General features: G+C 50.1%; 2 protein-coding genes across 4 annotated transcripts; one reads left to right on the top strand and one right to left on the bottom strand.

Moving 5' to 3' along the window:
- Positions 1-297: 297 nt before the first annotated feature.
- Positions 298-27,525, bottom strand: LOC135415447 (serine/threonine-protein kinase pim-1-like). Its single transcript, XM_064657170.1, has 3 exons — positions 27,442-27,525; positions 2,403-2,762; positions 298-831 (listed from the first exon to the last, which is right to left on the bottom strand). The coding sequence occupies exons 2-3, from the start codon at positions 2,650-2,652 to the stop codon at positions 812-814; spliced, it is 270 nt and encodes an 89-aa protein (XP_064513240.1). The 5' UTR covers positions 2,653-2,762; positions 27,442-27,525; the 3' UTR covers positions 298-811.
- LOC135415442 (uncharacterized) lies at positions 10,854-13,082 on the top strand. 3 transcript variants are annotated; one of them, XM_064657157.1, is made up of 2 exons: positions 10,854-10,938; positions 11,761-13,082. In XM_064657157.1, exon 2 carries the CDS (start codon positions 11,814-11,816, stop codon positions 13,059-13,061), a length of 1,248 nt encoding a protein of 415 aa, XP_064513227.1. In that variant the 5' UTR covers positions 10,854-10,938; positions 11,761-11,813; the 3' UTR covers positions 13,062-13,082. The 3 variants fall into 3 exon arrangements, with proteins under 3 accessions (XP_064513227.1, XP_064513228.1, XP_064513229.1); XM_064657158.1 differs by lacking the exon at positions 10,854-10,938 and adding an exon at positions 11,109-11,252; XM_064657159.1 differs by lacking the exon at positions 10,854-10,938 and adding an exon at positions 11,266-11,374.
- Positions 27,526-27,817: the final 292 nt, after the last annotated feature.

The following is a 27,817-nucleotide window of genomic DNA, read 5'->3' as shown; positions in this document are numbered from 1 at the left end:
TCCTTATTTTGGGAGCACAGGGCAGTAGGCAGAAAGTGGCACAGGCTTTTTCTGGCACCTCACCACTGGGCCTGGGCTGGCACCTGGGTGCTTTGCCATAACTAGACCTGTTACTGCACTTGCCCTCTCCATCAGCTGCCTTTAAGGTACAAGGAGATATTTTGGGGAGCAGAATAAGATCAATACCATGGCAGTGAGCCCAGGATCTCAACAATTGTGAATGAGAAGGAAAGACAGGAGAGAAAGTCAGTTCTTTTTCCCATCTCAAAGCTGAAGCTGAGAAGGGGAACCTCGGATGAAAAAATAGACCATATTAGAGTACACAACTACAAGGAGAACTCTGCCTTCCTGGTCAGCAGGTGCTACTGGGATTCCGTGATGCTGTGTTCGAATAGGAAAGTTTCCAGAAAGGACTTGGGTGGAAATGCAACTTCTTCCACACAGTTAAAAAACTGTAGGCTACAAGGTGCAAAGTTATCAAGACTCCCTCCATACCATAAGTCCTACTCCGGTTTCTCTTGGAGTCAATATTGATGACTTACAATGCCACGAGCATGTGCTCAGAGCCCAGCCTTGCCTGCCCATTCTTGAAAATTATGAAAGAAAGACTCTGATTCCCCTTTTGAAAAACATGTTTTTTCAGCTGAAGCTGCTAAATATGACTCAGTTTGACACATGGGAAAGGGTCTTGGGTTGTTTTATTTTTTGGGGGCTGTAATAGGGTGCTGTGGAAATGCCTGCCCCACAGCCAAGGGTGGCGGCAAATCTCTTCCAGCGATGGCCTGTCCCAGGGGCGCTTGGATAAACACCATCAGATCAGGTGCTGGCACTCTGGGGAGAGAAAGCAGAAAGCAGTGGTAAGTTGGAGAAGGCTCCTGTGCCCCTTGTGCCAGGCCATGCCGCGTGTGCTCAGTGCTGCACAAGCCTCCTGGCCGACTCTGCGCTGTGGAGCAGAGTGGGATGACAGGACATGCGCCAGCTCCTTCAGCAACTGGTGCAAGATCAGCCCCGTCATGGGCCACCTCCTGCAGCCACCGATGGGAGACAAAGCTCCTGCGGAGCTGTGTGAGCACGCTGCTGGTGTGCGCGGGGCTATCTCCCAAAGCCTGAGACCAATCTGAAGAGACCTGCTGCCAGAAGCAAAGCTGCCCTGCCATGATGTCCTCATCCTCCTCGAAGGGGAAGTTCCTGCACACCATGACACAGAGCAGCACGCCCAGTGTGATGGTTTCACTCTAGGCCTTCCTGGAGACCAGCTTGTAACCAGGAAGGAACTAGGAAAGTGATCACGGATGTATTCCATGCTATTCCTTTACGTAACTTGAGGTATAAATAAAGCCAGCAGGAGGGACCTTGTTCTCTTCCTTTCCGGCGAGGTTCGAGAACGGTGGGTCCCTGTCTCGGTCTGGCTTATCTGGAGCAGAGGCCTACAGTGACTGCTGTTATCTGCCACGCGCGAGGGGAGAGCCCTGGGCCGTGTCTAGCCATCCTGCCTGTTCGAAGGGAAGTGGTGAGAGTTTTGCTAGTTTGCCTTCGATTGGCTGGTTGACTTGCTCGGTCCTTGCCCCTTTTTGTCCTTCTCCCTTCTCCCTCCCCCTCTTCCCTTTTTGGGGAGCTGTTTGGGATTTCTGGAGTTGTGGTGTGTGGTATTCTCGTTTTGTGTATCTGTCTCATATGTAAAATATATATATATATATTTTTGTTATAGCTTTGGCTGCTTGGGGTTTTTTTTCTTTTCTCTTCCCTCTCTGGGAGGCGGGTCCTTGTTGTCGGGTTTCAGGGGCTTGGCAGGAAGCCAGCTCGAAACTTGCACACCCAGGGACCAGATGGTCACTGAGTGGCCGCAATAGTGGCCAAAGTGGATCCACTCTGGTGGGCAGTATTGCCGTGTTCCTATGGGATACAGGCAGCATTGTTCAGGCAGATGCTGCCGCTGGCTTCCAGAGCCTCACCTGAGCATTCTCTTGGATGCAGAGGCTGCACTGCTGTCCACAACTCCCCCCCCAACACCGTCCTGCGTTCCCACCCAAGTGAGTAAACCTAAGAAATCCTAACACAAGGCCAAGAAGGGAAGGGGAGCAGCCCAAGCCTTTCCGCGCCTGCAAAGCCAAGGGGCTGGTGCACAGGTTTTGCAGCCCCCCCACCTCTGCTCCCTCCCCCGGGGGTTTGTTTTTGTCATGTTGGCTCCTCCGGCCCCAGTCCAGGGCAGGGTGGGGGACAGAGGCTGTGGGGAGGGCCAGGAGCCGGCTCCTGTTTCCCAGCCTCTGTACTGAGCCTAAGAGCGGCTGGCAGCCAGCTGAATCCCACAGCAAAGAGCGGCCAAGGATGGGAGATGTGGTGAGCAGCCAGGCTGGGCCATGCAATGGCTGCGCGTGGGAGCACAGCCCCGGCTGTGGGCTCACCTGCAAAGCATGTGTAGGGCTCATCCCAGAGGAAGGTGGCAAAACCGAAGTCGATGAGCTTGAGGTTGCTGGTGTCCAGGTGGAGGATGATGTTCTCTGGCTTGATGTCGCGGTGCAGGACACCGCAGTGGGTGCAGTGCCGCACGGCCTCCAGCACCTGGCAGAACAGCCAGCATGCCATGTCCTTGCACAGGAACTCCCACTCCACAAGGAAGTCAAAGTGATCCTGTGCTGGCTCCAGATGCTCCATCACCAGCAGGAAGCTGTCAGGCAGCTCAAGCCAGTTGAGGAGCTGGGTGATGCTGGGGCAGCTTCTCCAGGAGCACAATCTCCGTGGGTCGGTCCATGGGTGCCATCGGGCTGTGGGGAGGAGACAATGGCACCAGGGGGTTTATTGGTGCCCAGTGGTTGCAGTGCCCCCTGGCTGGGATGCTCCAGTGCAGCCTTGTCCAGCCTCCCTGGTGCTGGGCATCCCTGGACCGAGGATGCTCCAGGTCCCAGGGTGACCCCATGCCTGCTCCCCCCAAAGCTATGTCACAGCTTCCACACTCCTGGCCCTGGGCTTATCCCTGCATGTGATGCCCTAGTTTGTCTGGGTGGCCCCACTGACTCACCAACTCGCCCCACTGGAAGAGGCTCTCCTGGGCCACACATTTGATGGTCATCTGCAAGCCAAGGGGAGAGTCAGGCTGAGCTTAGCAGCAGCCCCGCCTCCTGGCCCTCCTCCTCTGCCCTGCTGCTGCCCATGCCCCTGAGCACGACCCATTCCCAGAGGCAGAGTGTGGCTGTGCCATCCTGTCATTGTGCCCACGTATTGGGTTAGACTAGGGCTGGAAACCTGCATCCTATTATCCCATTCCAGTAAAGTATTCCCAGTGACATAGCAGTAAGCGTCCTGGAGTTGCTGGTGCCCAGTCCATGGCTCTGATGAAGCTGCAGCAGTGCCAGCTGGGAACACTGTCTGCTTTGTGCCAGAGAAGATCCTCCAGCAGCAAAGGGAGGTGTTCCCATCTCGGGCACTCTCCCAAGCCAGCTGTGGAGGAGCAGGATGAGGACTCTGTCAGCACATCTCGCAGGAGCCTCCATGTCTCCCAGAACTTCCATCCCTGGCAGCCAATAGCGGGGGAGTTGGGGGAGATGTCCAGTGCTGCCCTCCCCATTCAAGGTGGGGTCCAGGGCACCGTGACCCCTGGGGAAAGATGCTCGGTCCCAACCCACCCTTACATGAAAGGGAGATGAGAAGAGCAGGGTACTGAGGGCACAGGACCCTCCAGATGAGATGCCCCCCAGCTGTGGTTTCCCCTTCCCTCCTGCTCCCTTCCAGCTCCACACTGTGGAGCTCAGAAACAAAAAAAAGAAAAAAAAATAAAGCAAAAGGAAACAGCTCCTCAGCAGATTCCTGGAAGAAAATTCCATCAAGGGCCATTAGGCTCCTGCGGCTCCTTCCCACAGAGCAGGGGGGCTGCAGAGGTCACGGTGGGGTGGCCCCAAGGACTCATAGCTGGGCATTGCCCAGGCACGATCCCTCCTGGATCTCCTTGGCACCCCTTCCCCAGGCAAGGATGGTCCTGAATGTCCTCCTGGATCTGTCCCAGGAAGGTCTCTGCTCCCTGGTGTACCTGGGCAGGGGTAGACGGGACCCCCACACACACATGCACTCATCTCACCCACTGCCCCCTACACTGGCTTCACCCCCTGGGTGCTGACCGCCATTTTTACGGTGTACAGCCCTGAGGAGAAGCCAAGAGCTCCAGGTAAGGGATTAAACCCCAAATCAGTTAAGAATTAACCAAGGGAAAAACAAGGGTCCTGGGCCCTCGTCCTCACTCCAGCCCTGCTCCTTCCCCTGCTGCCACTCCCTGCCCTTCCTTGGCAGTGAGGGGGATGGAGGGGGAGAGAGATGGAGAAGGTGGGGCTTAACCTCTGGAAATGAGTCACCAGCCCCTCCTAGGAAGGTTCCCAATGCAGTGACTGGTTTCCAGTCAGCTGTAGCCCCATTCCCCTGCACCCATTGAGCCCTGTCCAGGGTTTGATCCTGGCCACACACGAAACACCACTCAGCTGCTTGCTCATCCCACCTTTGTGAGTGGGAAATATGGGTTGTCGCATGGGACAGTGCAAAGTCCTTGAGGAGTGTAAGCCCTGCTCAGCAACAACCCAACCACCCATGTATGATCTACAACATTCCCATTCTGAATCCAAACACAGCGTGTGCAAGCTGCTGGGAAGAAAGGAGCCCTATCCCAGTCATAACCAGACCAGTGTGTTACAGTAAATTGGCAAGTAAAATCTTCTAAGACTCATTTTAGGGGAGGCATTATTTATTTATCTGGGCACACAGGGAGGATCTTTCTTCTAATTGTGTGTGTCCTGTTTTCCCTCAGGTAGGGAAATATTTACTTACAATTTTCCATATTCATCAAATGTCTTACATATATGTGAACTTTCTGAGAGAAGTAGTGTATATGTAACTAGCTCTATGAAAGTCTTCAGAAGTCCTTATTTGGTCACTAGAGGTCTTCTGGTGGTCTCTCGGGGGTCTCTGGTGGTTGTTTGGAGCTTGAACTTGTCCAGATCAAGTTGAACTTGAGCAGTGTATTTGCAGCATCTTTGCTCAACATCTCTTATCAAAAACTTATTTATGTGAGAACTACTCTAACTCAAAGCATTCAGAAACTTGCTTATTTTGCAACTACCTGAACAGAAACTTGTATTGTAAAGGCGGGGGGGAAAATTACTGAGCAATGGAGTATTGCTCACAAGTGGGAGTAAGCAGCTAAGTAAGTGGGAGTAAGCTAAGCAGCTCAGATAAATCTGCGGAACCTCTGCTTTAAATAAGTTTTTCCCAAAGAGCTGTCCAACAGAAACCTCTTCCTGGTCCTCAACAACCATTTTTGGGGAGCTCCCCAGAGATGGGGGAACTCCAATTCCCTTTGTTGCTGGAGGAACCTGTCCAGCATAGAGAGGAGGGTGTTGTCAGTTGGCACCTCTGCAGTGTTCTGGGAGCTCTGGGGTGAATGCTGGTGGCTCCAGGACTCTTCCTGCTGTGCTACTTGCTCCTTCACTGGAGCCAGCTGGGCTCCCATTTTTACTTCCAGGCCTTTCCTGGTGTCATAGTTTGAAATTGGCCCCCCTTGAGAGTTCGAGGGGCTCAGAGGTGATTGGGTGCCAGGGCAGTGTTCCCTGGAGAGCCAGTCACCACTCATGTTGTTCGCTTCTGCTCAAAAATCATATATCACAGCACTGGAAACGGTTGGCATTGCAGTCTTGGTTGTTTTGCTGTTGGTGTCTGCTGCGTGTAGGTGGACAAGGCCAGGGGGTGGCTGGGCTCCCTCTCTTCCCCTCCGGGGGGGAGAGGGGAGCCCTGCGACCCCCCAACTCAGCCTTTGGCTAGAATTAGAGTCAGCATTTGGAGTGTGTGCTGTGAAGAAAGAGATTCACAGCACCTGAGGTAAGAGGGAGGAGGCTAGGCCTTCTTTCCCCCCCTGTCGCTGGGACACAGAATTCTGTGAACAATTTTTCCTGCACTCTGTAGGCCTTGCTTGCCATGGAAGTGACAAGCATGTATTGTTTATACTTATAGGCTATGTGAAAATATGTGATGCTTATACTTGTTAGCTGTGTGTCTAATTATAAGGTTTGAGAACATAATATGTTTATAGAAAGAAAACCTTGAGAAACTGAATCATAGAATCATAGAATCATAGAATCGATTGGGTTGGAAAAGACCTCCGAGATCATCGAGTCCAACCCTTGGTCCAAATCCAGTCCATTTACTAGATCATGGCACTCAGTGCCACGTCCAATCTGCGTTTGAAAATCTCCAGGGATGGTGAATCCACCACCTCTCTGGGCAGCCCATTCCAATGCCTGATCACTCTCTCTGTAAAGAATTTTCTCCTGATATCCAACTTAAATTTCCCCTGGCGGAGCTTAAGCCCGTGTCCCCTTGTCCTATTGCTGAGCGCCTGAGAGAAGAGACCAACCCCCACCTGGCTAGAACTTCCCTTCAGGTAGTTATAGACGGTGATGAGGTCACCTCTGAGCCTCCTCTTCTCCAGGCTAAACAACCCCAGCTCCCTCAGCCTCTCCCCATAGGACTTATGCTCCAGTCCCTTCACCAGCCTTGTTGCTCTTCTCTGGACCCGCTCCAGCACCTCAATATCCTTTCTGAACTGAGGGGCCCAGAACTGAACACAATACTCAAGGTGTGGCCTCACCAACGCAGAGTACAGGGGAAGGATCACTTCCCTGCTCCTGCTGGCCACGCTATTTTTGATACAGGACAAGATCCCATTGGCCTTCTTGGCCACCTGGGCACACTGTTGGCTCATGTTGAGCTTCCTGTCAATTAGTACCCCCAGGTCCCTTTCTGCCTGGCTGCTCTTCAGCCACTCTGTGCCCAGCCTGTAGCGCTGCATGGGGTTGTTGTGGCCAAAGTGCAGGACCCGGCACTTGGCTTTATTGAACTTCATCCCATTGGATTCAGCCCATCTCTCAAGTCTATCCAGATCCCTCTGCAGAGCCCTCCTGCCTTCCAGCAAGTCGACACTCCCTCCCAATTTAGTATCATCAGCAAATTTGCTGATGATACACTCAATCCCCTCATCTAAATCATCTATAAAGATGTTAAACAGGACTGGGCCCAACACTGATCCCTGGGGAACACCACTGGTGACCGACCGCCAGCTGGATGCAGCTCCATTCACCAGCACTCTCTGGGCCCGACCCTCCAGCCAGCTCCTAATCCAGGAGAGGGTATACTTGTCCAAGCCATGGGCTACCAGCTTTTCCAGGAGTATATTATGGGAGACAGTGTCAAAGGCCTTGCTGAAGTCTAGATAGACCACATCCACAGCCTTCCCCTCATCCACCAGGTGGGTCACCTGATTGTAAAAAGAGATCAGGTTGGTCAGACAGGACCTGCCCCTCCTAAACCCATGCTGGCTGGGTCTAATCCCTTGTCCATCCTGAAGGTGCTGTGTGATTGCACTCAGGATGATCTGTTCCATAACCCTGCCAGGCACCGAGGTCAGACTGACAGGCCTATAGTTGCCAGGGTCCTGCTTGCAGCCTTTTTTGTGGATTGGGGTGACATTCGCCAACCTCCAATCATTTGGGACCTTCCCAGAGAGCCAGGACTGTTGGAAGATGATGGAGAGCGGTTTGGCAAGCTCTTCTGCCAGCTCTCTCATCACCCTGGGATGGATCCCGTCTGGTCCCATAGACTTGTTGGGGTCCAGCTGGCTCAGTAAGTCGCTAACTACATCCTCCTGGAATACAGGAGGGCTATTCAGGTCTCTGTCTCTGTCTATCTGCTCTAGAGGCCAGTTGTCCTGAGGGCCACCTGTCTTACTGCTAAAAACTGAGGCAAAGTAGGTGTTAAGTACCTCAGCCTTCTCCTCATCTTTGTTAACTATATTTCCCTCAAAGTCCAACAGAGAACTGAGGTTTTCCTTGCCTCTCCTTTTGCTATTAATGTATTTATAAAAGGACTTTTTGTTATCCCTAACTGAATTAGCCAAATTAACTTCAAATTCCACTTTTCTTTCCCTAATTTTTTTCCTGCATGACCTAGCTCTCTTCGTAAATTCTTCATAAGTGACCAGCCCTTTTTTCCACAGTCTGTAAACTTTCTTTTTATCCCTGATTTCTTTTAGAACCTCCCTATTTAACCAAGCCGGCCGTCTTCCCCTCCGGCTGGCCTTTCGTCACACTGGTATAGCCTGTTCCTGTGCGCTCAAAATTGCCTGCTTGAAGCATGTCCATCCCTCCTGGACCCCCTTGCCTTTAAGGGTTGTTTCCCAGGGTATGCCTTGAATTAGTTTTTTGAATAGGCCAAAATCTGCCCTCCGGAAGTCCAGAGTAGAGGTTTTAATGATGGCTCTCCTTACATCCCTGAGGATTGAAAATTCAATTATTTCGTGGTCACTATGCCCCAGGCGGCCTCCAACCACTACATCATCCACCAGCCCCTCTCTGTTTGTAAACAGTAGGTCTAGTGGGGCCTTACCCCTGGTAGGCTCATTTACCAGTTGATGAAGGAAATTATCCTCTATACACTCCAGGAACCTCCTTGACTGCCTCTTCTCTGCAGTATGAAGCTCCCAGCAGATATCCGGCAGGTTAAAGTCACCCACAAGCACAAGGGCTGGAGATTTTGAGACATCTGCCAGCTGCTTGTAGAATAATTCATCTCCTTCATCATCCTGGTTGGGCGGTCTGTAACAGACACCCACAAGGATGTCAGCCTTGTTGGCCTTCCCCCTGATTCTGGTCCACAGGCACTCAACCTTGTCACTGCTGACCTCAACTTCAACAGAGTCAAGAGACTCTCTAACATATAAAGCCACCCCTCCACCCCTTCTTCCCTGCCTGTCCTTTCTGAAGAGCTTGTAGCCCCCCATAGCAGCACTCCAGTCATGTGCGTCATCCCACCACGTTTCTGTGACAGCAACTATGTCATAGTTTTGCTGCTGCACTATGGCTTCCAGCTCCTCTTGTTTGTTTCCCATACTGCATGCATTGGTGTACATGCACTTCAGCTGGGCCATTGATTTTATTCTCAACTCAGGCTCTACACCCTTAGGCTTTTTTCTGGAGAGCCCAGTTGCCGCCCCTTCCCCCTTCAAACCTAGTTTAAAGCCCTCCTAACTAACCCTGCCAACTTACAGGCTACAGTTCTTTTGCCCTTCCCATATAGATGAAGCCCATCTGGTTTGACGAGACTAGGCAACATGGAGTTTGCCCCATGATCAAAAAACCCAAAATTTTGATGATAGCACCATCCTCTAAGCCACCTATTGGTAAGCTGTGCTTTCCTAGACCTCTCCTCATTTATCTCTTCATTCATCCCAGCTAGCACAGGAACTGAAGATAATGAAACACCTGCAAATTTAGTAAAACCCTAAAAGCAGATTAATTAGAAAGACGTTTCTATGCCAAGGATGATTTCAGATCACGTGGACAGAACATCAGGTCCAATGAACTGGGGACATGAGACACGTGCACAGACTGAGCTATCCAATCATCTTATTATAAGCATGTGGCCTAAACAAACTAAACTGTATAAAAGTTAACTGATTTAAATAATAAATTGACATATTGCCGACCATAATGACCTGTGAGCATTATGTTCATGCCTCCCCATCGATACCCCCCCCGCAGCTGCGGGACGCTTGGGACAGTGCATAACTGAACTGAGCTGCCTGTGGCCAAGGCTAGGGGGCTTTTTTCCCCCCCACTGCATTTAGGCTGGTGGGGGGTGGATTTTGAGGCTCAGCACTTGAGCAGAGCCAAGTGGACGGGCTGATAAAATCAGCTGGGTGCTTGGGAGAAGAATCCCAGGTGAAATTGGAGATGGGCCAAGAGAGGCTCGGGAGTTGCCTGTCGAAGCTGACCGGAGGCAGCCAAAAACTGACTTAGAGGAATAAAGATTCCAGGACATGTACGCTTGATAAGCTACACTGCAGCAGCTTAGGAACCGAGGTGGGACACCGAGAGGGAGAGATCACCAGCAGCAGGAGAGCAAGGACTCAAAGCTGTCTTCTCGGACTTCATGAGGAGGAGAGACTACAACAAACATCTGCTGGAACTTGGTGAGGAGGGAATGTTCAGGAGCCCAGAACACTCCCACGGCAGACTGTGTTACATATCAGCCTTAAAGGCTGCTCCTGGACTAAAGTTAAAGGAGGGGCTTGAAAGGACTGACTGATAGTAATGTAATATATATATATATATAGTTGCCTTTAATTTGTATAGTATTTATTTGTGTAAATAAATGTATATACTTCTCCCTTCCCCTAGAGAAGCCTCTGGCCTGAAAGTTTCTCTCCGGTGTTAGGATAAATTGTTGAGAAGGGGTGGGGGAAGCCTAAAAATTGGATTTTAGATTTCTAATGTAGCTCAAACTGCCACACCTGGCCACGTGCATCTTCAAGGATGAGCAAGTTCTGCTATTGATACCCACAGCTCCAAGGGAGCAGGGAGACCTGTCCACAGGGTCTTGTTTGTCCAGAGTCCAGCAGGTCTCACTGAGGCTCCTAGAGAGACAGATGCTTACAGAAGAAGTAAGATGCTCAGAGGACTGTAGGATTTTGGAAGGATGGAGGCTCTTATAGGAAGGGAGGTTTCTGGAAAGATGCAGGCTTTTAGAGGGAAAGGAAGCTCTCAGAAAGAAGGAGGATCTCCAGCAGAGGGAGATTCTTGGCTGGATGGAGGATCTCTGATGGAATGATTTCCTTGGAAGGGCAGAGGCTCTCCAAGGGATGAAGACTCTTGGTGGGAGCAGCCTCTCAGAGGGATGGAGGCTCCCAGAGGAGCTGGAGGAACTGGACAAGCTGTGGCAGGGCAGGTGGCCTCGCTTCACCAGCTCCTGCAGTTCCACCCACAATTGGTTCCACCTGTGTGTGGGGACACCTCTGTGATGTTACAGAACTGTGGGTGGGGACACCTATGTGATGTCAGAAACCCCATCCTGGTCCTCATGGCAGCACAAATGGAGGTGCTGGCTACTGCAAAATCTGAGGGTGGAATGGTGAGATCTTTGCAAGATTCAGTGAAGGCTTTGTAGGAAAAACCAGGAAAGGAATGCTCATAGGGATCTGTTAGATGGGAAGCAGTTTGGAGGGAGAGGGAAATGAATCTATTGCTGCAATTGGCCCTTCAGGAGGTGATGGAGCAAGATGAATCTCTGGGAAGAAAGGAATGCTCATAGGGATCTGTTAGATGGGAAGCAGTTTGGAGGGAGAGGGAAATGAATCTATTGCTGCAATTGGCCCTTCAGGAGGTGATGGAGCAAGATGAATCTCTGGGAAAGCAGCTGGAAAGAAAAAATCCCACTGCCATAAGGTCACCTGGCTTATGTGTTATGAGAAGGCAGTGCATGTTCTTTTTTGGGATTTTAGTTGGAGTTTTGATCACGTCCCTCACAGAATCCTTTTGGAGAAGGCGTCCAGCTTTGAGATGAGCAGGTACAGGGTGTGCTGGGTGAAGAACTGGCTGCTGTGTTGCTTTTTGGTGGGATACTTTCTTCATAGTACCTGGCACAGTACTGGGTTTGGATTCAGGAGAGGATAACAGCTGGATGGTCTGGTTGTTGCTGAGCAGCACTTGCCCTCCTCAAGGACTCTTCAGTGTCCCATGGGACAAGCCATGTCCCATGCTCTGCCAGCGAGGCAGTGACAACATCCTCCTTCTCCTCCTCATGACTGTGTCCTACTTGGCCGAGAATGTTCCATCCAGTCTGTTCCAGAGGGGCCTCGAGTACCCACAGGGAGCCCCTTTCTCCCCCATGGAGCCCTGGTGAGCACTGGGGTGAGGCAGGGCCATGTTATGACACAGGTGTCCTCTCCCACAGGACTGACATCACTACACAAGAAGTGCCACCACCCCCCGGCTCCCAGTGTGGTCATGATGGGCCGTGTTGGAGCCATGAGCGATGGCAGCATCCTCCTCTCCTTGTTTTTCCTGCTGCTGGCCACTGCAGCTGTCTGGCTGGCCGTTGGCCACTGGCAACAGCGGGTGCTGGGGACACCGAAGAACCCAGGGAGCCAGGCCGGGGGCTCTCCGAGCAGCCAACTAGCTCCGGTGGAGGCTCCCAGTTCCTCCACAGCTCAGGCAACCGCTCCCCAGCGTCCAGATGCTCCTGTGAGCCCCGAGTACATCCCCTGTGGCTGTGGCCCCAGCTGCACCCCCTGCATGGCAGTGGCCCAGGAGCTGCAGGATTTGGTCATGTTGGTGTGGGTTGGGAATGGGATGTCTTTCCCACTGGATTCTGAGATGTGGCAGGTGTTGTGGGAGAACCTGGAGGAGTTGGTGGAGCGAGGCCACCTGCCCTGCTGCAGCTCGTCCAGTTCCACCAAGAGCCCCCATTCCTCCAAGAGCCAGCTCCCATGGAGAACCTCTGTCCTTCCAAGAGCCCTCATCCGTCGGCAAGCCTCCGTCTTTTCAATATCCTCATTCCTGCCAAGAACTCGATTCTGTAAGAGATACTCCATCCTTACAAGAAGACCATGCCATAGGAGAACCTTCATCCCTCTGAAAGCCTCCATTCCTTCCAAGAGCCTCCATTCCTCTGAGAGCTTCCACCTTCCAAGAGCCTGCATTCCTTCCACAGGCCTCCGTTCCCCTGAGAGCATGCACCTTTCAAGAGCTTCCATTAGTTCCACAAGGTTCCAGTCCTCTGAGAGCCTCACTTCTTCCCAGAGTCTTCATCCCTACAAGAGCTTCGGTGAGAACTGCCAGACTCCAGATGGAGTAGCCCTCATAGACCACTCTCCCTGCTCCCTTGAAGCTGCAGGTATCAGCAGAACTCACTCATCCCTGAAGATGCACATGGTCAAGGAAAGCCTGGATGTAAAAATGGGAGCCCAGCCCATTCCAGTGATGTGTTCCCAGGAGCAAGCAGCACAGCAGGAAGAGTCCTGCCGCCACCAGTGTCCACCCCTTGACTCCTGGGATGCTGTGGCAGTGCCAACTGGGAACACCCCCTGTGTTGGAGAAGCACAGAAGAGCGCCCTCAGTGCAGGAGAAGATCCTCCAGTGGCAGAGGAAGTTGCAGATCCCCCATCTCCAGGGAGCTCTCCCCAGTCAGATGTTGAGGACCAGGATGAGATTTCTGTTTGCAGCTTGGATACTTCTGCAGAGCATCTGTGTTAAATAAACCAGCTTCTTCCCGAAGAGCTGTGAGTGCTTCCACTGGTCTGCTTTTGACTAGCACAGGGGAAAAGATCACACAACAACTGAAGGGGTTCAAGCAGCTATTGCCCTTTATTAAGGGTGGTTCACTCTATTTATAGGGTAGGTAGGGAAGGCTCTAGAAAGATGGGAGGAGCATGGGACTGACAGAGGTTGTAACCAATCAGGAAAGGAAGGAGGGAACATGGGACTAACAAGGACCAATAAGGGAAACATCTGCGTTGCAGCAAATCTTAGCCAATGAGAAAACAGCGGATAAACATGAGGGAAAAAATGCTATAAAACACGGTAAAAACAGGGGTACAATAAATTCAGTGCATGCATTAACAGTTTCTAATAGTCTTGTTCAGTTAACAGTCTCTCTTCTGGTATGGTCTCAATGTCACACTTCACAGCATGTTCTAGTCTGCTGTTGCCTTGGCTACCAGATGTCACTGAAAGTGTCGGAACGGCCAAAGCGACACGAAAAAAGGTTCCAGCAAAGTTTTATTCCAAGAAAAAAGCAGGGACAGCCGGGGCTGCTGCGCAGCCCCTTAAGTACAGTTTTTGAACACACGTAATGCACACGGATAGGACAGTTCAAACTTTCACACCAGAATTCTTACAGCTAATAGGTGCATTTTCTAAACTCTACTTTCTCACAACAACTTTGCTCTTTCTCAAAACAGCCCAGTTCTTTCCCACAACAGTCCCGAGCACCTGCTCTTATTTTTCTCTCATGTTGATGTTCTTCCCAACTACTCTCATTCAAAACAGGTCCTTGTTCTCATGAGACAGTGCTCCTGTTCTCATGAGACAGTATTCTCTGTTCCCACAGGACAGCTTCTTCAGGATGCATCAGTATGTTGTCAGGATCAGGGCCTCCATTTTCTGTCCTCTCTTTCAGTCCATCTCAGGGGTATACTTTGATCTGGTCAACATCTATTGCTTCGTCAGTATGTGCCAAGGTGCTGACAGACCCACTGTCACCCGTGACAACCGTCCTTCGTAGTTGCTGTTTCCAAATAAGAAATTTCTCCTCTTCACCACAGGTGCCCTCCACAAGGTTTCTGTTTGCAGCTTGGATACTTCTGCAGAGCATCTGTGTTAAATAAACCAGCTTCTTCCTGAAGAGCTGTGAGTGCTTCCAGTGGTTTGGTTTTGGCTGGCATAGGGGACATTTTCCAGACCTGGCTCCTGCATCTCCTGACACTGGCCAGAGTGCAGGAATGAAGAGGGAACATGACGCAGTGGAGCCTGAGTAGGAGAAAAGGTACCATCCTTGGGGACATTCCCTGTGCCGTGGGGTGTCCATCAGACAGAAGCGAGAGGACTCCAACCCCTTGGGGGCCTGCCCTCCCTTGATTATCCCCCCGTTTTGGAGGGGATGTCCACATGTAAATGGCTTTTTGGATGCACTGAGCTGCTGGACAGGACAGTTGTACTAGTTTTGTGCCTTCTCTGGGGGTGAGGAAATGTCACTGGGAGAGAAATGAGGTGGTGGGGGAGCAGGTGTTTGGGGGACGAGGGAGGGTCATGCGGGGTCCCTCCTAAAAAGTGATGTTACAGCCCCAAAGTGTCTGAAAATTCATGAAGGATGTCTGTGCAAAATACTGAAAACTGTAAAGTTTCTCATTTTTATATATAATGGAAAAAAATTGATTTATTAAAAATAGATTTAAAAATAAAACCCGTATCTGTTGTATTTTTGATTATAAGAAATTCTGGATATAACAGCCCTTATCCCCAGCAAAGTAAGGCTGCAAGGTTTGGCCTTCTGGTGCAGTTGGTAGGCCAGTCTGGGCATTCTATGGGCAGCAAGAGCTTTCTCTGCTGGCATCTTAGTTCTGGTAGTAATCTTGGTCTGAATGCAATCTGGGGAGCTGGGGTGGCAATTTCAGCACAGGGCTGAAAAAAGCAAACAACAGCTCCTATCCTTAGCAAAGAAAACCTTCAAGCTTTGGCTTTCTGGTGCAGTTGGTGGGGCACCCTGGACACTCCTTGGGCAGAAAGATATTTCTGTGCTGGCACCTTTGGTCTAGGAGGAATCTTGGTCCATCTACAATTTTGGGAGTCAGGCTGACAGTTGCAGCTCATGGCTGAAAAAATCAAACAACAGCTCCTATCTAAAGGAAAGAAAGACTGGAAGCTTTGACTTTGTGGTGCAGTTGGTGAGCCAGCATGGGCACTCCATGGGCAGCAAGAGCTTTCTGTGCTGGCACCTTTGGTCTGGGAGGAGTCTACGTCAGTACTGAATTTTGGGAGTCGGGCTTGGAGTTGAAGCTCAGGGCTGAAAAAAGCAAACGAGGCCTTATCCCCTCTGCAAAGAAAGCCTGCAAGCTCTGGCTTTCTGATGCAGTTGGTGGGCCACCCTGGACACTCCTTGGGCAGAAAGATCTTTCTGTGCTGGCACCTTTGGTCTAGGAGGTATCTTGGTCCGTCTGCAATTTTGAGAGTTGGGCTGGCAGTTTCAGCACAGTGTAGGAAAGACCAAACAACAGCCCTTATCCCAAGGAAAGAAAGCCTACAAGCTTTGGCTTTCTGGTGCAGTTTGTGGGCCTGGTTGGGCACTCCATGGGCAGCAACAGCTTTCTGTTCTGGAACCTTTGGTCTGGGAGATATCTTTGTCCGTGTCGAATTTTGGAAGTCGGTTTGGCAGATTCTGGCAAGGGCTGAAAAAATCAAATAACAGGCCTTTTCCCCAGTGAAGAAAGGGTGCAAGGTTTGGGTTTCTGGTGCAGCTGGTGGGCCAGCCTGGGCACTGTATGGCAGCAAGAGCTTCCTTTCCTGGCACCTTTAATCTGGGAGGAATCTACGTCGGTACTGAATTTTGGGAATCAGGCTTACACTTGCAGCTCAGGGTTGAGAAAAGCTAAAAACAGTCCTTATCCCCTCTGCAAAGAAAGCCTGCAAGCTTTGGCTTTCTGGTGCAGTTAGTAGACCAGTCTGGGCATTCCATGGGCAGCAAGAGCTTTCTGTGCTGGCACCTTTGGTCTGGGAGGAATCTTCATCCGAATGCAATTTTGGGAGTCAGGCTGGCAGTTGCAGCACAGGGTAGAAAAAAGCAAATGTCAGCCCTTCTCTGGCAGTTGCAGCACAGGGCTGAAAAAAGCAAACAAGAGCCCTTATTCCCAGCAAAGAAAGCCTGGAAGATTTGGCTTTCTTGTGCAGTTGGTAGGCCAGCCTGGGCATTGCATGAGTAGCAAGATCTTTCTATCCAGGAACCTTTTGTCTGGGAGGTATCTTTGTCCATGTCAAATTTTGGAAGTCGGGTTGGCAGATTCAGGCAAGGGCTGAAAAAATCAAACAACAACCCTTATCCCCTAGAAAGAAAACCTGCAATCTTTGGCTTTCTGGTGCAGTTAGTGGGCCAGCCTGGGCACTGCATGGGCAGCAAGAGCTTTCTCTGCTGGCAACTTTGGTCTTGGAGGAATCTTGTTCCAAATGCAATTTTGGGAGTAGGGGTGGCAGTTTCAGCACAGGGTAGAAAAAAGCAAATGTCAGCCCTTCTCTCCAGCGAAGTAAGCCAGCAAATTTTAGCTTTCTTGTGTAGTCGGTGGGGGAGCCCGAGCACTCCATGAGCATCAAGAGCTTTATATCCTGGCATTTTTGGTCTTGGAGAAGCCTGTTCCTCCCACACCAAAGCTACATGGATAAAAAGCTCCTGCTGCTAGGGGAGTCCCCAGGCTGACTCAACAACTGCACCACAAAGCCAAAGCTTCCAGGCTTTCTTTCCTGGCCATAAGGGCTGTTGCTTCCTGTTTTCAGCCCTGTCTCACATCTGCCAGCCCAACTCCCAAAATTGCATACGGACGAAGATTCCTCCCACACCAAAGATGCCAGCACAGAAAGCTCTTGCTGCAAATGGAGTCCCCAGGCTGACAAACGAACTGAACCACAAAGCCAAACCTTCCAGGCTTTCTTTCCTTTGGACTGGGGCTGTTGTTTTTTGTTTTCAGATCTGCCTCCCAATTGCCAGCCCGACTCCCAAAATTACATACGGACGAAGATTCATCCCACAACAAAGATGCCTGCACAGAGAGCTCTTGCTACCCATGGAATGCCCAGAATGACACAGCAACTGCACCACAAAGCCAAAGCTTCTAGACTTTCTTTCCGGGGGAAAAGTGCTTTGATTTCCTGTTTTCAGACCTGCCCTCTAACTGCCAGCACAACTCCCAAAATAGCATACAAACAAAGATTCCTCCCACACCAAAGGTGCCAGCACAGAAAGCTCTTGCTGCCCATGGAGTCCCCCAGCTGACTCAACAACTGCACCACAAAGCCAAAGCTTCCAGTCTTTCTTTCCTGGAGATAAGGGCTGTTGCTTCCTGTTTTCAGCCCTGCCTCCCAACTGCCAGCCCGACTCCCAAAATTGCATATGAACGAAGATTCCTCCCAGACCAAAGGTGCCAGCACAAAAAGTTTTTGCCTCCCATGGAGTGCCCAGCCTGGCTGACCAACTGTACCACAAAGCCAAAGTTTCCAGCCTTTTTTTCCTGGCGATAAGGGATGTTGTTTGATTTTTTCAGCCCTGCCTCACATCTGCCAGCCCAACTCCCAAAATTGCATAAGGACAAAGATTCCTCCCACACCAAAGGTGCCAGCACAGAAAGCTCTTGCTGCCCACGGAGTCCCCAAGCTGACTCAACAACTGCACCACAAAACCAAAGCTTCCAGGATTTCTTTCCTGGGAATAAGCGCTCTTCTTTCCTGTTTTCAGCTCTGCTTCCCAACTGTCAGTCCGACTCCCAAAATTGCATACAAAGATTCCTCCCACACCAAAGGTGCCAGCACAGAAAGCTCTTGCTGCCCATGGAGGCCCCAGCCTGGCCCAGCAACTGCATCACAAAAGCCAAAACTTCCAGGCTTTCTTTCCTGGCCTTTCTTTCCTGGCCTTTCTTTCTTTCTGGAGCCCTGGACATGGGCTCAAGCTCTGCCAGGTGTCGCGACGGAAAGCTCTAGACACCTCAATGTGAGAATCCAGGAGCTTCGTTTATTGTAGATTGACAACAGCTTAATATACACTCTATAATAGGTTCATGAATATTACAGAAATTAGGCTCATTATTGGTGCTCAGTTAGGTGGTGATATCATCTTAACTGTCTTTCATTGTTTACACAGGTGGCTCGTTAAGTGTTTCTGTTTTGGTAATGCCCAGCTCCTGTTTTTCAGCTCAATTTAGAATACCCAAGGATGTTGCTGCTTTCTCACGGCCCTGCTATCTCAGACTTTCTCATGGGCCTAGTCAGACTGTGTCTTATACTTTAGCAGCTCATCCATAGCCTTAGCCATGTTCATATGTCCTCGCATTTCTAACCAATCCTCTATAGCCAGGGGAGGTTTAGGTTAGATGTTAGGAAGAAATTCTTTACAGAGAGGGTTATCAGGCATTGGAACGGCCTACCCAGAGAGGTGGTGGATTCACCATCCCTGGAGGCTTTTAAAAAGAGATTGGATGTGGCCCTTAGTGCCATGATATAGTAATTGGAGTTGGATCAGGGGTTGGACTTGATGATCTTGGAGGTCTTTCCCAACCCAATCTGTTCTATGATTCTATGATTCTATGATTCTATGATAAGGGCTGCTGTTTCCTGTTTTCAGCCCTGCCTCCCAACTGCCAGTCCTACTCTCAAAATTGCATATGGACAAAGATTCCTCCCACACCAAAGGTACCAGCACAGAAAGCTCTTCCTGCCAACAGTCTCCAGGTTTATAAACCAACTACAGCACAAAATCAAAGCTTCCAGAGTTTCTTTCCTGGGGAAAACTGCATTTATTTCCTGTTTTCAGACCTGCCCTCTAACTGCCAGCACAACTCCCAAAATAGCATACAAACAAAGATTCCTCCCACACCAAAGGTGCCAGCACAGAAAACTCTTCCTGCCCAGGGAGTCTCCAGGCTTACAAACCAACTGAACCACAAAACCAAAGCTTCCAGGTTTTCTTTCCTGGAGATAGGGGCTGATGTTTCCTGTTTTCAGCCCTACCTTCCATCTGCCAGCCCTACTCCCAAAATTGCATACGGACAAAGATTCCTCCCACACCAAAGGTGCCAGCACAGAAAGCTCTTGCTGTTCTTTGAGTGCCCGGGCTGACAAACCAACTGCACCACAAAGCCAAAGCTTGCAGTCTTTCTGTCCTGGGGATAAGGGCTGTTGTTTCCTGTATTCAGATCTGCCTCCCAACTGCCAGCCAGACTCCTAAAATTGCATAAGGACAAAGATTCCTCCCAGAACAAAGGTGCCAGCACAGAAAGCTCTTGCTGCCCAAGGAGTCTCAGGGCTGACACATGAAGTGCACCACAAAGCCGAAGCTTCCAGGCTTTCTTTCCTGGCCATAAGGGCTGTTGTTTGATTTTTTCAGATCTGCCTCCCAACTGCCCGCCCGACTCCCAAAATTGCATGCGGACAAAGATTCAGCCCACACCAAAGGTGTCCGCACAGAAAGCTCTTGCTGCCCATGGAGTCCTCAGGCTGACACACAAACTGCACCACAAAACCAAACCTTCCAGGCTTTCTGTCCTGGAGACAAGGGCTGTTGTTTTTTGTTTTCAGACCCACCTCCCAACTGCCAGCCCGACTCCCAAAATTACATACGGACGAAGATTCATCCCACAACAAAGATGCCTGCACAGAGAGCTCTTGCTACCCATGGAATGCCCAGAATGACACATAAACTGCACTACAAAGCCAAAGCTTCCAGACTTTCTTTCCGGGGGAAAAGTGCTTTGATTTCCTGTTTTCAGACCTGCCCTCTAACTGCCAGTCCGACTCCCAAAATAGCATACAAACAAAGATTCCTCCCACACCAAAGGTGCCAGCACAGATAGCTCTTCCTTCCCATGGAGTGCCCTGGCTGACAAATCAACTGAACCACAAAGCCATAGCTTCCAGTCTTTCTTTGCTGGCACCAAATGTGCCAGCACCAAAACCTCTTGCTGCCCATGGAGTGCCTAGCCTGGCCCACAAAGCCAAAGCTTCCATGCTTTCTTTCCTGGGGAAAAGTGCTGTCATTTCCTGTTTTGAACCATGCCTTCTAACTGCCAGCCAGACTCCCAAATTTCATATAAACAAAGATTACTCCCACACCAAAGGTGCCAGTACAGAAAGCTCTTGCTACCCATGGAGTGCCCAGAATGACACACCAACTGCATGACAAAATCAAAGCTTCCAGTCTTTCTTTCCTGGGGAAAAGTACTTTTATTTCCTGTTTTCAGACCTGCCTTCTAACTGCCAGCCAGACTCTCAGAATTGCATATAAACAAAGATTCCTCCCACACCAAAGGTGCCAGCACAGAAAGCTCTTGCTGCTCATGGAGTCCCCAGGCTGACACACCAACTGCACCACAAAGCCAAAGCTTCCAGTCTTTCTTTCCTGGAGATAAGGGCTGTTGCTTCCTGTTTTCAGTCCTGCCTCCCAACTGCCAGCCAGACTCCTAAAATTGCATACGGACGAAGATTCCTCCCAGAACAAAGGTGCCAGCACAGAAAGCTCTTGCTGCCCAAGGAGTCTCAGGGCTGACACATGAAGTGCACCACAAAGCCGAAGCTTGAAGGCTTTCTTACCTGGGTATAAGAATTAGGGTTAGGGTTAGGGTTAGGTTTAGGGTTAGGGTCAGGGTTAGGTTATAGGTTTAGGTTTAGGGTTACAGTTAGGGTTAGGGTTAGGGATAGTGTTAGGGTTTAGGGTTAGGGTTACAGTTAGGGTTAGGGTTTAGTATTAGGGTTTAGGATTAGGGTTAGGGTTAGAGTTAGGATTAGGGTTTAGAGTTAGGGTTTAGGGTTAGGGTAACGGTTTAGGGTTAGGGTTAGGGTTTAGGGTTAGGGTTATAGTTAGGGTTCGGGTTACGGGTTAGGGTTAGGGTTTAGGGTTGGGATAGAGATAGGGTTTCGGGTTGGGGTAGAGTTAGGGTTTAGGGTTGGGGTTAACATTAGGGTTACGGTTTAGGGTGGGGGTAGAGTTAGGGCTTAGGGTTAGGGGTTAGGGTTAGGTTTAGGGTTACGGTTAGGGTTAGGGTTATGGTTAGGGTTAGGTTTTATGTTTAGGTTTAGGGTTACAGTTAGGGTTAGGGGTAGGGTTTAGGGTTAGGGTTAGTGTTAGGGTCAGGGTTAGGGTTAGGGTTGGTGTGCCATTAGGGTTTAGGGTTACGGTTAGTGTTAGGGTTAGGGTTTAGAGTTATGGTTCAGGATTAGAGTTAGAGTTAGGACTTAGATTAGGGTTAGGTTTATGGTTAGGGGTTAGGATTAGGGTTACTGTTTAGGGTTGGGGTAGAGTTAGGGCTTAGGGTAGGGGTTAGTGTTAGGGTTAGGTTTAGGGATACGGTTAGGGTTAGGGTTAGGGTTAGGGTTATGTTTAGGGTTAGGTTTTATGTTAAGGTTTAGGGTTACGGTTAGGATTAGGGGTAGGGGTAGGGATAGGGTTAGTGTTAGGGTTAGGGTTAGAGTTAGGGTTAGGTTTAGGGTTATGTTTGGGGTGCCAGTACGGTTTAGGGTTAGGGTTTAGGGTTAGGGTTACAGTTTAGGGTTATGGTCAGGGTGCCAGTAGGGTTTAGGGTTAGGGTTAGGGTGCCATTACGGTTTAGGGTTACGGTTTAGGGTTGGGGTAGAGTTAGGGTTAGGGTTAGGGTTAGGATTTTCATTAGGGTTTTCGTTAGAGTTAGGGTTAGGGTTTCGGGTTAGGGTTAGGGGTATGGTTTAGGGTTAGGGATAGGGTTAGAGTTAGGGTTTGGGTTTAGTTTTAGCATTAGGGTTAGAGTTAGGGTTAGTGTTTAGGGTTAGGGTTAGGGTTAGGGTTAGGGTTAGGGTTTAGGGTTAGGGATAGGGCTAGGGTTAGGGGTAGGGTTAGGATTAGCGTTGGGGTGCCGTTAGGGTTTGGGTTAGGGTTTTTGTTAGCGTTAGGTGTCGGACTTACTGTTAGGGTTATGTTTTATGGTTAGGGTTAGGGTTAGGGTTTTTTGTTAGGGTTAGGGTTTAGGGTTATGTTTTAGGGTTAGGGTTAGGTTTTGGGTTTACTGTTATTTTTAGGATTTGGGTTAGGATTAGGGTTAGGGTTAGGGTTAGGTTTAGGGTTAGAGTTAGGGTTAGTGTTAGGGTTAGGGTTAGGGTTAGGGTTAAGGTTTAGGGTTAGGATTAGGGTTAGGGGCTAGGGTTGGGGTTAGGGTTATCATTATGGTTAGGTTTAGGGCTACGGTTAGGGTTTTGGTTTCGGTTGGGGATAGGGTTAAGGTTAGTGTTATGGTTAGGGTTAGGGTTTAGAGTTAGGGTTAGGGTTTAGGGTTATGTTTTAGTGTTAGGGTTTGTGTTTATGGTTATTTTTAGGGTTAAGGTTTGGGTTTAGGGTTATTGTTTGGTTTATGGTTAGGGTTTGGGTTAGGGTTTAGGGTTAGGGTTAGAGTGCCCAGAATGACAGACCAAGTGCACCATAAAGCCAAATATTCTGGGCTTTCTTGTTTTTGGATAGTAGCTGTTTTTTCCTGTTTTCAGCCTTCCCTCCCTACTTCCAGCCCTACCCTAAAATTGCATACTGACGAAGATTCTTCCCAGACCAAATGCTCCATCACAGAAAGCTCTTGCTGCCCATTGATTGCTCCGAATGACACACCAGCTGCAACACAAAGCCTAAGCTTCCAGTCTTCTTTTCCTGGGGAGAAAGGCTGTTGTTTGCTTTTTTCAAAAAATTGTGACAGGTTAATAAGGTTTGTCATCAGCGGTGATAAGGTCTGGCTGCAAAAATATGTTTTAAAGCAATCTTCTGACATATATGAAGCAAGCACAAGCTCTGGTCCTAAAAGCAATAGTTAACATGCCTTGCCAGTGCCCTTGGCCATCTCCAGCACAACTTGTCCTGTGCTGTCCCACAGCTGCTTCTGTTTCCCTGCAGGCTGCGGACACCCATCCGGCTTCCCCCCCGACTCTCACCCTGCCCACTCTCACACTCTGTTTCTTCAAATACACACATGGAGTGATCTCATCCTCCTTCTGGATGCTTCTCCTCCCACAGCAATGCCCTTGCAGGGACATTTCTTTCTCCTCGTCCCCTCTCTCCACCTTTCAGACTGCAGTGTGGGGCAGTGTCTCTGTCTCGGGCAGTTTCCTTCCTCCTAGGAAAGCTCCAGCAGGTGGGACACAGCCTTTCCAGCAGCATGCCAAGCCCTCAGACCTCCTGGGGCCTTTCCCCTGCCCTGACAGCAGTAGCTTCTGTGTGTTGTCCCCAGGCTGCTCCTTTCAGCTACTGGCACAGACAGGGCCCAGCTGTGCCAGCTGCTGTGCCATCCTGCGCTCAGCATGAGGGACAGGGCAGCCCAAAGAGAAGCCCTGTTGCTGGAGTGAGCCCAGGCCCTCAGGCAGAGGGGATCTCCCAGTCCCTGTGACAGCCTTGTGCTGGGCTGTCAGAGGCCCTGCTCTGCCCCTCTCTGAGATGCCCCACGGCCTGAGGGACAGACACAGGGAGCTCTGTTCACAGAAGCAAATCCCAGGGCTGCATTCAGGTGGTTTCCCAGGGGATGTGATTCTCAAAATAAAGTGATCTCAAGACACTACCCTTCCTGGCCTCCCTAGAAGTAGCTGATGGCATTTGTGCTCACTCTGATTCCTCTCTCCACACGCACACACAGTGTGAATTCTTCAGTCTCTTCTTTACAGTGCAAATATGCTCATTTGATGTTCCTCCGTGGGGGACAAACAATCCTTATGAGGTGGAGAGTTAGACCAGTGCTGGGAACAGTGATTGCAAGGGACTGGTCTGTGATGAGTGCACTGGGCCCCCTTGAGCAGGGGGCCCAGAAAATAGGGTCACAGACCAGACTATTTTGGTCACTGTTGGTCCTTCAAGAGTATTCATGGAGGCCTGGCTGTGGAAGAGACAGGGCTGTGTGCCCCCATCCTGTACAGTCACCAACTTCAGCTCTTCAGTGGTGCTTTATGCAGCAGGAAACTTCCTGGAGGTTGTTCTTGGCAGCAACTTTGAAAGAACACTTGAGCCTTCAGGCACTGCCCTGAGGAGATCCCCTTTCTTTTTGGAGCTCAGTTCTGTCCCAGCAGTGCCCATGGCGTGTCCCTGCCTGCATTGCAGGAGTGACACACAGCAGAACTGTGACCAAGCTGGCAGAGCACTCAGGTTTTACACCAGCAATCAGAGGTGGATCAGATCAGAGGGTGGAAGTTAAAGAGAGCAGCTCAGGAAGACCAAGTACTGGCACTTCCTGGAAGATCTACCATGCCAGGAGTCTTTTCCTATCCATCCCTGCACAGAGAACTGTCCCTGAAATTCAAAGAAAGGTCTTGGGTAAAGGATCTCAGGAAAAAAAAAAGGACCGAAGGACCCTTTGTATTTTTAAACACAGAGACAGATTCAAAGAAATCCTTAAACAATATGTAAAACACACTTTTTTTATGGCCGGGGGATACAGGGGGTTTCGCCCACCTGTGCATTCTGCTGAGAAAAGAAACAAAACAGATTTTTATACATTTGGAAGAAGTGAGCTTCTGCCAGATTCTGTCCATGGGATAGGGTAACCCCGGACGTATGGACAGACTGGGAATGACATGCTGCATAACAGTGCTGGAAAATGGCCTCTGGGGTCGTGGTGGATGGCCAGTTGGCCAAGAGTCAGTGGTGCTCACTCAGATTCTGCTCACTCTGACAGCGGCTCACTGCTCGCTCACACAAGGGTTTTCAGACACACAAGTTCTTTCCCTTGCACACACACACAGACAGTTCATGGCAGAAGGGGCAGTATCTCCTGGGGCTCCTGCTGCCACGCCCGGAGCCTGGATGCACCTCTGCCCTGTGGGGTGCAACCTGCTCTGCCACTATCTGCGATGCCCCACGGCCTGAGGGATGGGCACGGGGAGGTCTGTCCACAGAAACACATCCCAGAGCTGCATCCAGGGACTTTGCCAGGGTTTAGTGCTGTAAATGCAAAGTAACACCGAGACACTCTTTGTCCCACCTAACTTCAAGGCTCCCCCAGGAGGCTGATGGCATTTGTGCTTGCTCAGGGTCATCTCCCCACACCAACACCAGGTGTGTGCTCAAGACTTGTCTGTGCAATGCAAACAGAGACATCCTGTCTAGTCCTTCCGTGTCTCTCCAGGGAAGGCTAAAGAACCTCTGTGGGCTGGGTGAGAAGCTAGTGCTGGAAGTAGTGGTTCTATTGTGAGTGCCAACCAAGAGTGGTTGGCAGGTCTGTGATGAATGTCCTGGGGAGCTGACCTGGGTCTTACGGTGCACATGGCAATAGATCACACCCTGCCCTGGTGGTCCTTCATCTCTCTCCCAGGAGCTTGGAAGTGCACAGACACTGCTGAGTTCTTTCACCTAACACAGTGCCACTCTGTTTCACTGGTGTTTTTTCTCCTCAGTATGTTCTTGAGAGAGGACTTGCAAGAAGACCTAAACTTTCAGGCACTACCCCTAGGAGATCCCTTTGGTAGGATGGAAATACTGTTGCAGAGGGCAGCTGTGCCACAGAAGTGCTAGTTGCCTGTCCCTGCCTGCAGAGCAGAGGGCTGACACACTACAGCCCTTAGATTTAAACTTCCAGAGCGCTCAGATCTTACACCGACAGCTCTTGAAAAACCAAAGGCTGCTGCTCCCTGGCAGTGCTGCTGTGAGCAGCATGACAGAAATGATGCAAAATACAGGCAGAGAACTGCAAGGGTAAGTTGATCAATTTGTGAGAAAGAGGGAACATAGCCTCGGACACTGGTGAGGAATCCCTTTGGTCAAAAAGCCCCTTGATAATGGGCAGGCTTTTGAGATATGGAAGGGAAGGTTAGAGAAAGGGGTGTCTGGAGTGCTCAGTGTGTTAAACATAGGAAGAAGACCTCAAATAAGACAAAAATGTCCGAATGCAAGATCTGGTGCTTTTCTGAAGACTTGCCTATCACTGTGAGTCCCCCACAAATTTGGGGGGACTCCTAAATCTCACAATACACGCCTAATACTCTTCCAGCACCCAACAGTCCTCTATTTCCCTCCTTCTCTCCCAAAATAAAATTCCACCTCTTTTACTGCAGCATGACTCTGTCTCAACCGGTGTCCCCAGTGATGTCAACAATATCTTTGTGATATCACTTTTGTCCCCAGGGATGGCACCATTGTCCTCAATGATGTCACCAATGTCCCTGTGCCTTTGCTGGCATCCTTTATCTGGGAGAAATCTTTGTCTGTATGGAATTTTGGGACTCAGGCAGGCAGAATAAATGAAGGGTTAAAAAAAGCAAACAACAGCCTTTCTCCCCAGGAAAAGAAGACTGGAAACTTAGGCTTTGTGTTGCAGCTGGTGTGTCATTCAGAGCACTCAATGGGCAGCAAGAGCTTTCTGTGATGGAACATTTGGTCTGGGAAGAATCTTCGTCGGTATGCAATTTTATGGTAGGGCTGGAAGTTTGGAGGGAAGGCTGAAAACAGGAAAAAAACAGACGCTATCCAAAAAAAAGAAAGCCCAGAATACTTAGCTCTAAGGTGCACTTGGTCTGTCATTCTGGGCACTCTAACACAAACCCTAACCCTAAACCTAACAATAACCCTAAACCCTAAACCTAACAATAAAACATAACCCTAACCCTAACTCTAAACCCTAACCATAACCATAATGCTAACCCTAACCCTAACCCTATCCCTAACCCAAACCAAAACCCTAACCCTAGCCCTAACACTAACCCTAACCCTAGCCCTAACACTAACCCTAACCCTAAACCACAACCTTAAACCCTAACCCTAACCCTAAACCACAACCCTAAACCCTAACCCTAACCCTAACCCTAACCCTAACTAACACCTAACCCTAGCCCTGAGCCCTAACCCAAACCCTAACTCTTACCCCGAACTCTAACCCTAAAGAAAAACGAAAACCCCAACCCTAACCCTAACCCTAAACACTAACTCAAACTCTAACCCTAACCCTAATCCCTAAACGAAACCCTAACACTAACTCTAAACCCTAACCCTAATCATAAACCTATCACTAACACAAACCAAAACCCTAACCCTAACACTATCCCTAACCCTAACCTGGTCCTTAACCATAAACCCTAACCCTAACCATAAAACCTCCTGGCAACTGAACCGTAACCCTAACCCTAACCCTAACCCTTACCCTAACCATAAAAGCCTAACCCTAACCCTAACCGTAACACTAACCCTAGCCCTAAACCTAAACCATAACCCTAAACCCTAACCCTAACCCTATACCCTAACAATAACCCTAACTCTAAACCCTAACACTAACCGTAACCCTTAACCCTAACCCTAACCCAGGAGCACAGGGACCCCGCTTTGCAGCACAGCCCCGGGCACCCCTGGCTGCATCCCCACCTTCCCACCCCGCAGTCATCCCTGGGAGAAGGAGCCCACCTCTGCTGTCCCTCTGACGGTGCTGCAGGGAAGGCCTGCTCTGGAGAACATCCTCCTCCTGTGCAACAGAGAAACTGGGAGAGTCCTGACAGATGCGCAAGGCTGTGGGATGTGGTAGCTTTAGGAGATTCCTCCAGGAACACAAGCGACATTGCCCTGCACCTGTAGACTCACTCTGCACAGCAGTGTGAAGTTGTGTCCCCAACGAAGTCTCAGCTGAACACCTCCCATCTTTCTGCTGCCTTTAACCTCCCTCTGCCTTGCTTCTCTTCTCTCGTGCCTACAGGCAGTGCCCTCAGCCCTGCTGGGCTGTGCAGAGGAGCTGCTCCTGGGTGGAGCTGTCTCTCTGCAGTGCTGCCCGCTTGCCAGGATCTCC

Source organism: Pseudopipra pipra, chromosome 6 (assembly GCF_036250125.1).
Source record: "Pseudopipra pipra isolate bDixPip1 chromosome 6, bDixPip1.hap1, whole genome shotgun sequence".
Taxonomy (NCBI): Eukaryota; Metazoa; Chordata; class Aves; order Passeriformes; family Pipridae; genus Pseudopipra; species Pseudopipra pipra.
The sequence above is the reverse complement of the archived record's forward strand: the minus strand, read 5'-3'. Positions and strand labels throughout refer to the sequence as shown.

Bases quoted from the DNA above. Each gene is read 5' to 3' on its own strand.
- LOC135415447 (XM_064657170.1), bottom strand. From the start codon at position 2,652: ATGGAGCATCTGGAGCCAGCACAGGATCACTTTGACTTCCTTGTGGAG. The intron at 832-2,402 runs GTGAGCCCACAG...TTCTCTCCCCAG, and splicing joins GCCCTACACATGCTTTGCAG to AGTGCCAGCACCTGATCTGA.
- LOC135415442 (XM_064657157.1), top strand. From the start codon at position 11,814: ATGATGGGCCGTGTTGGAGCCATGAGCGATGGCAGCATCCTCCTCTCC.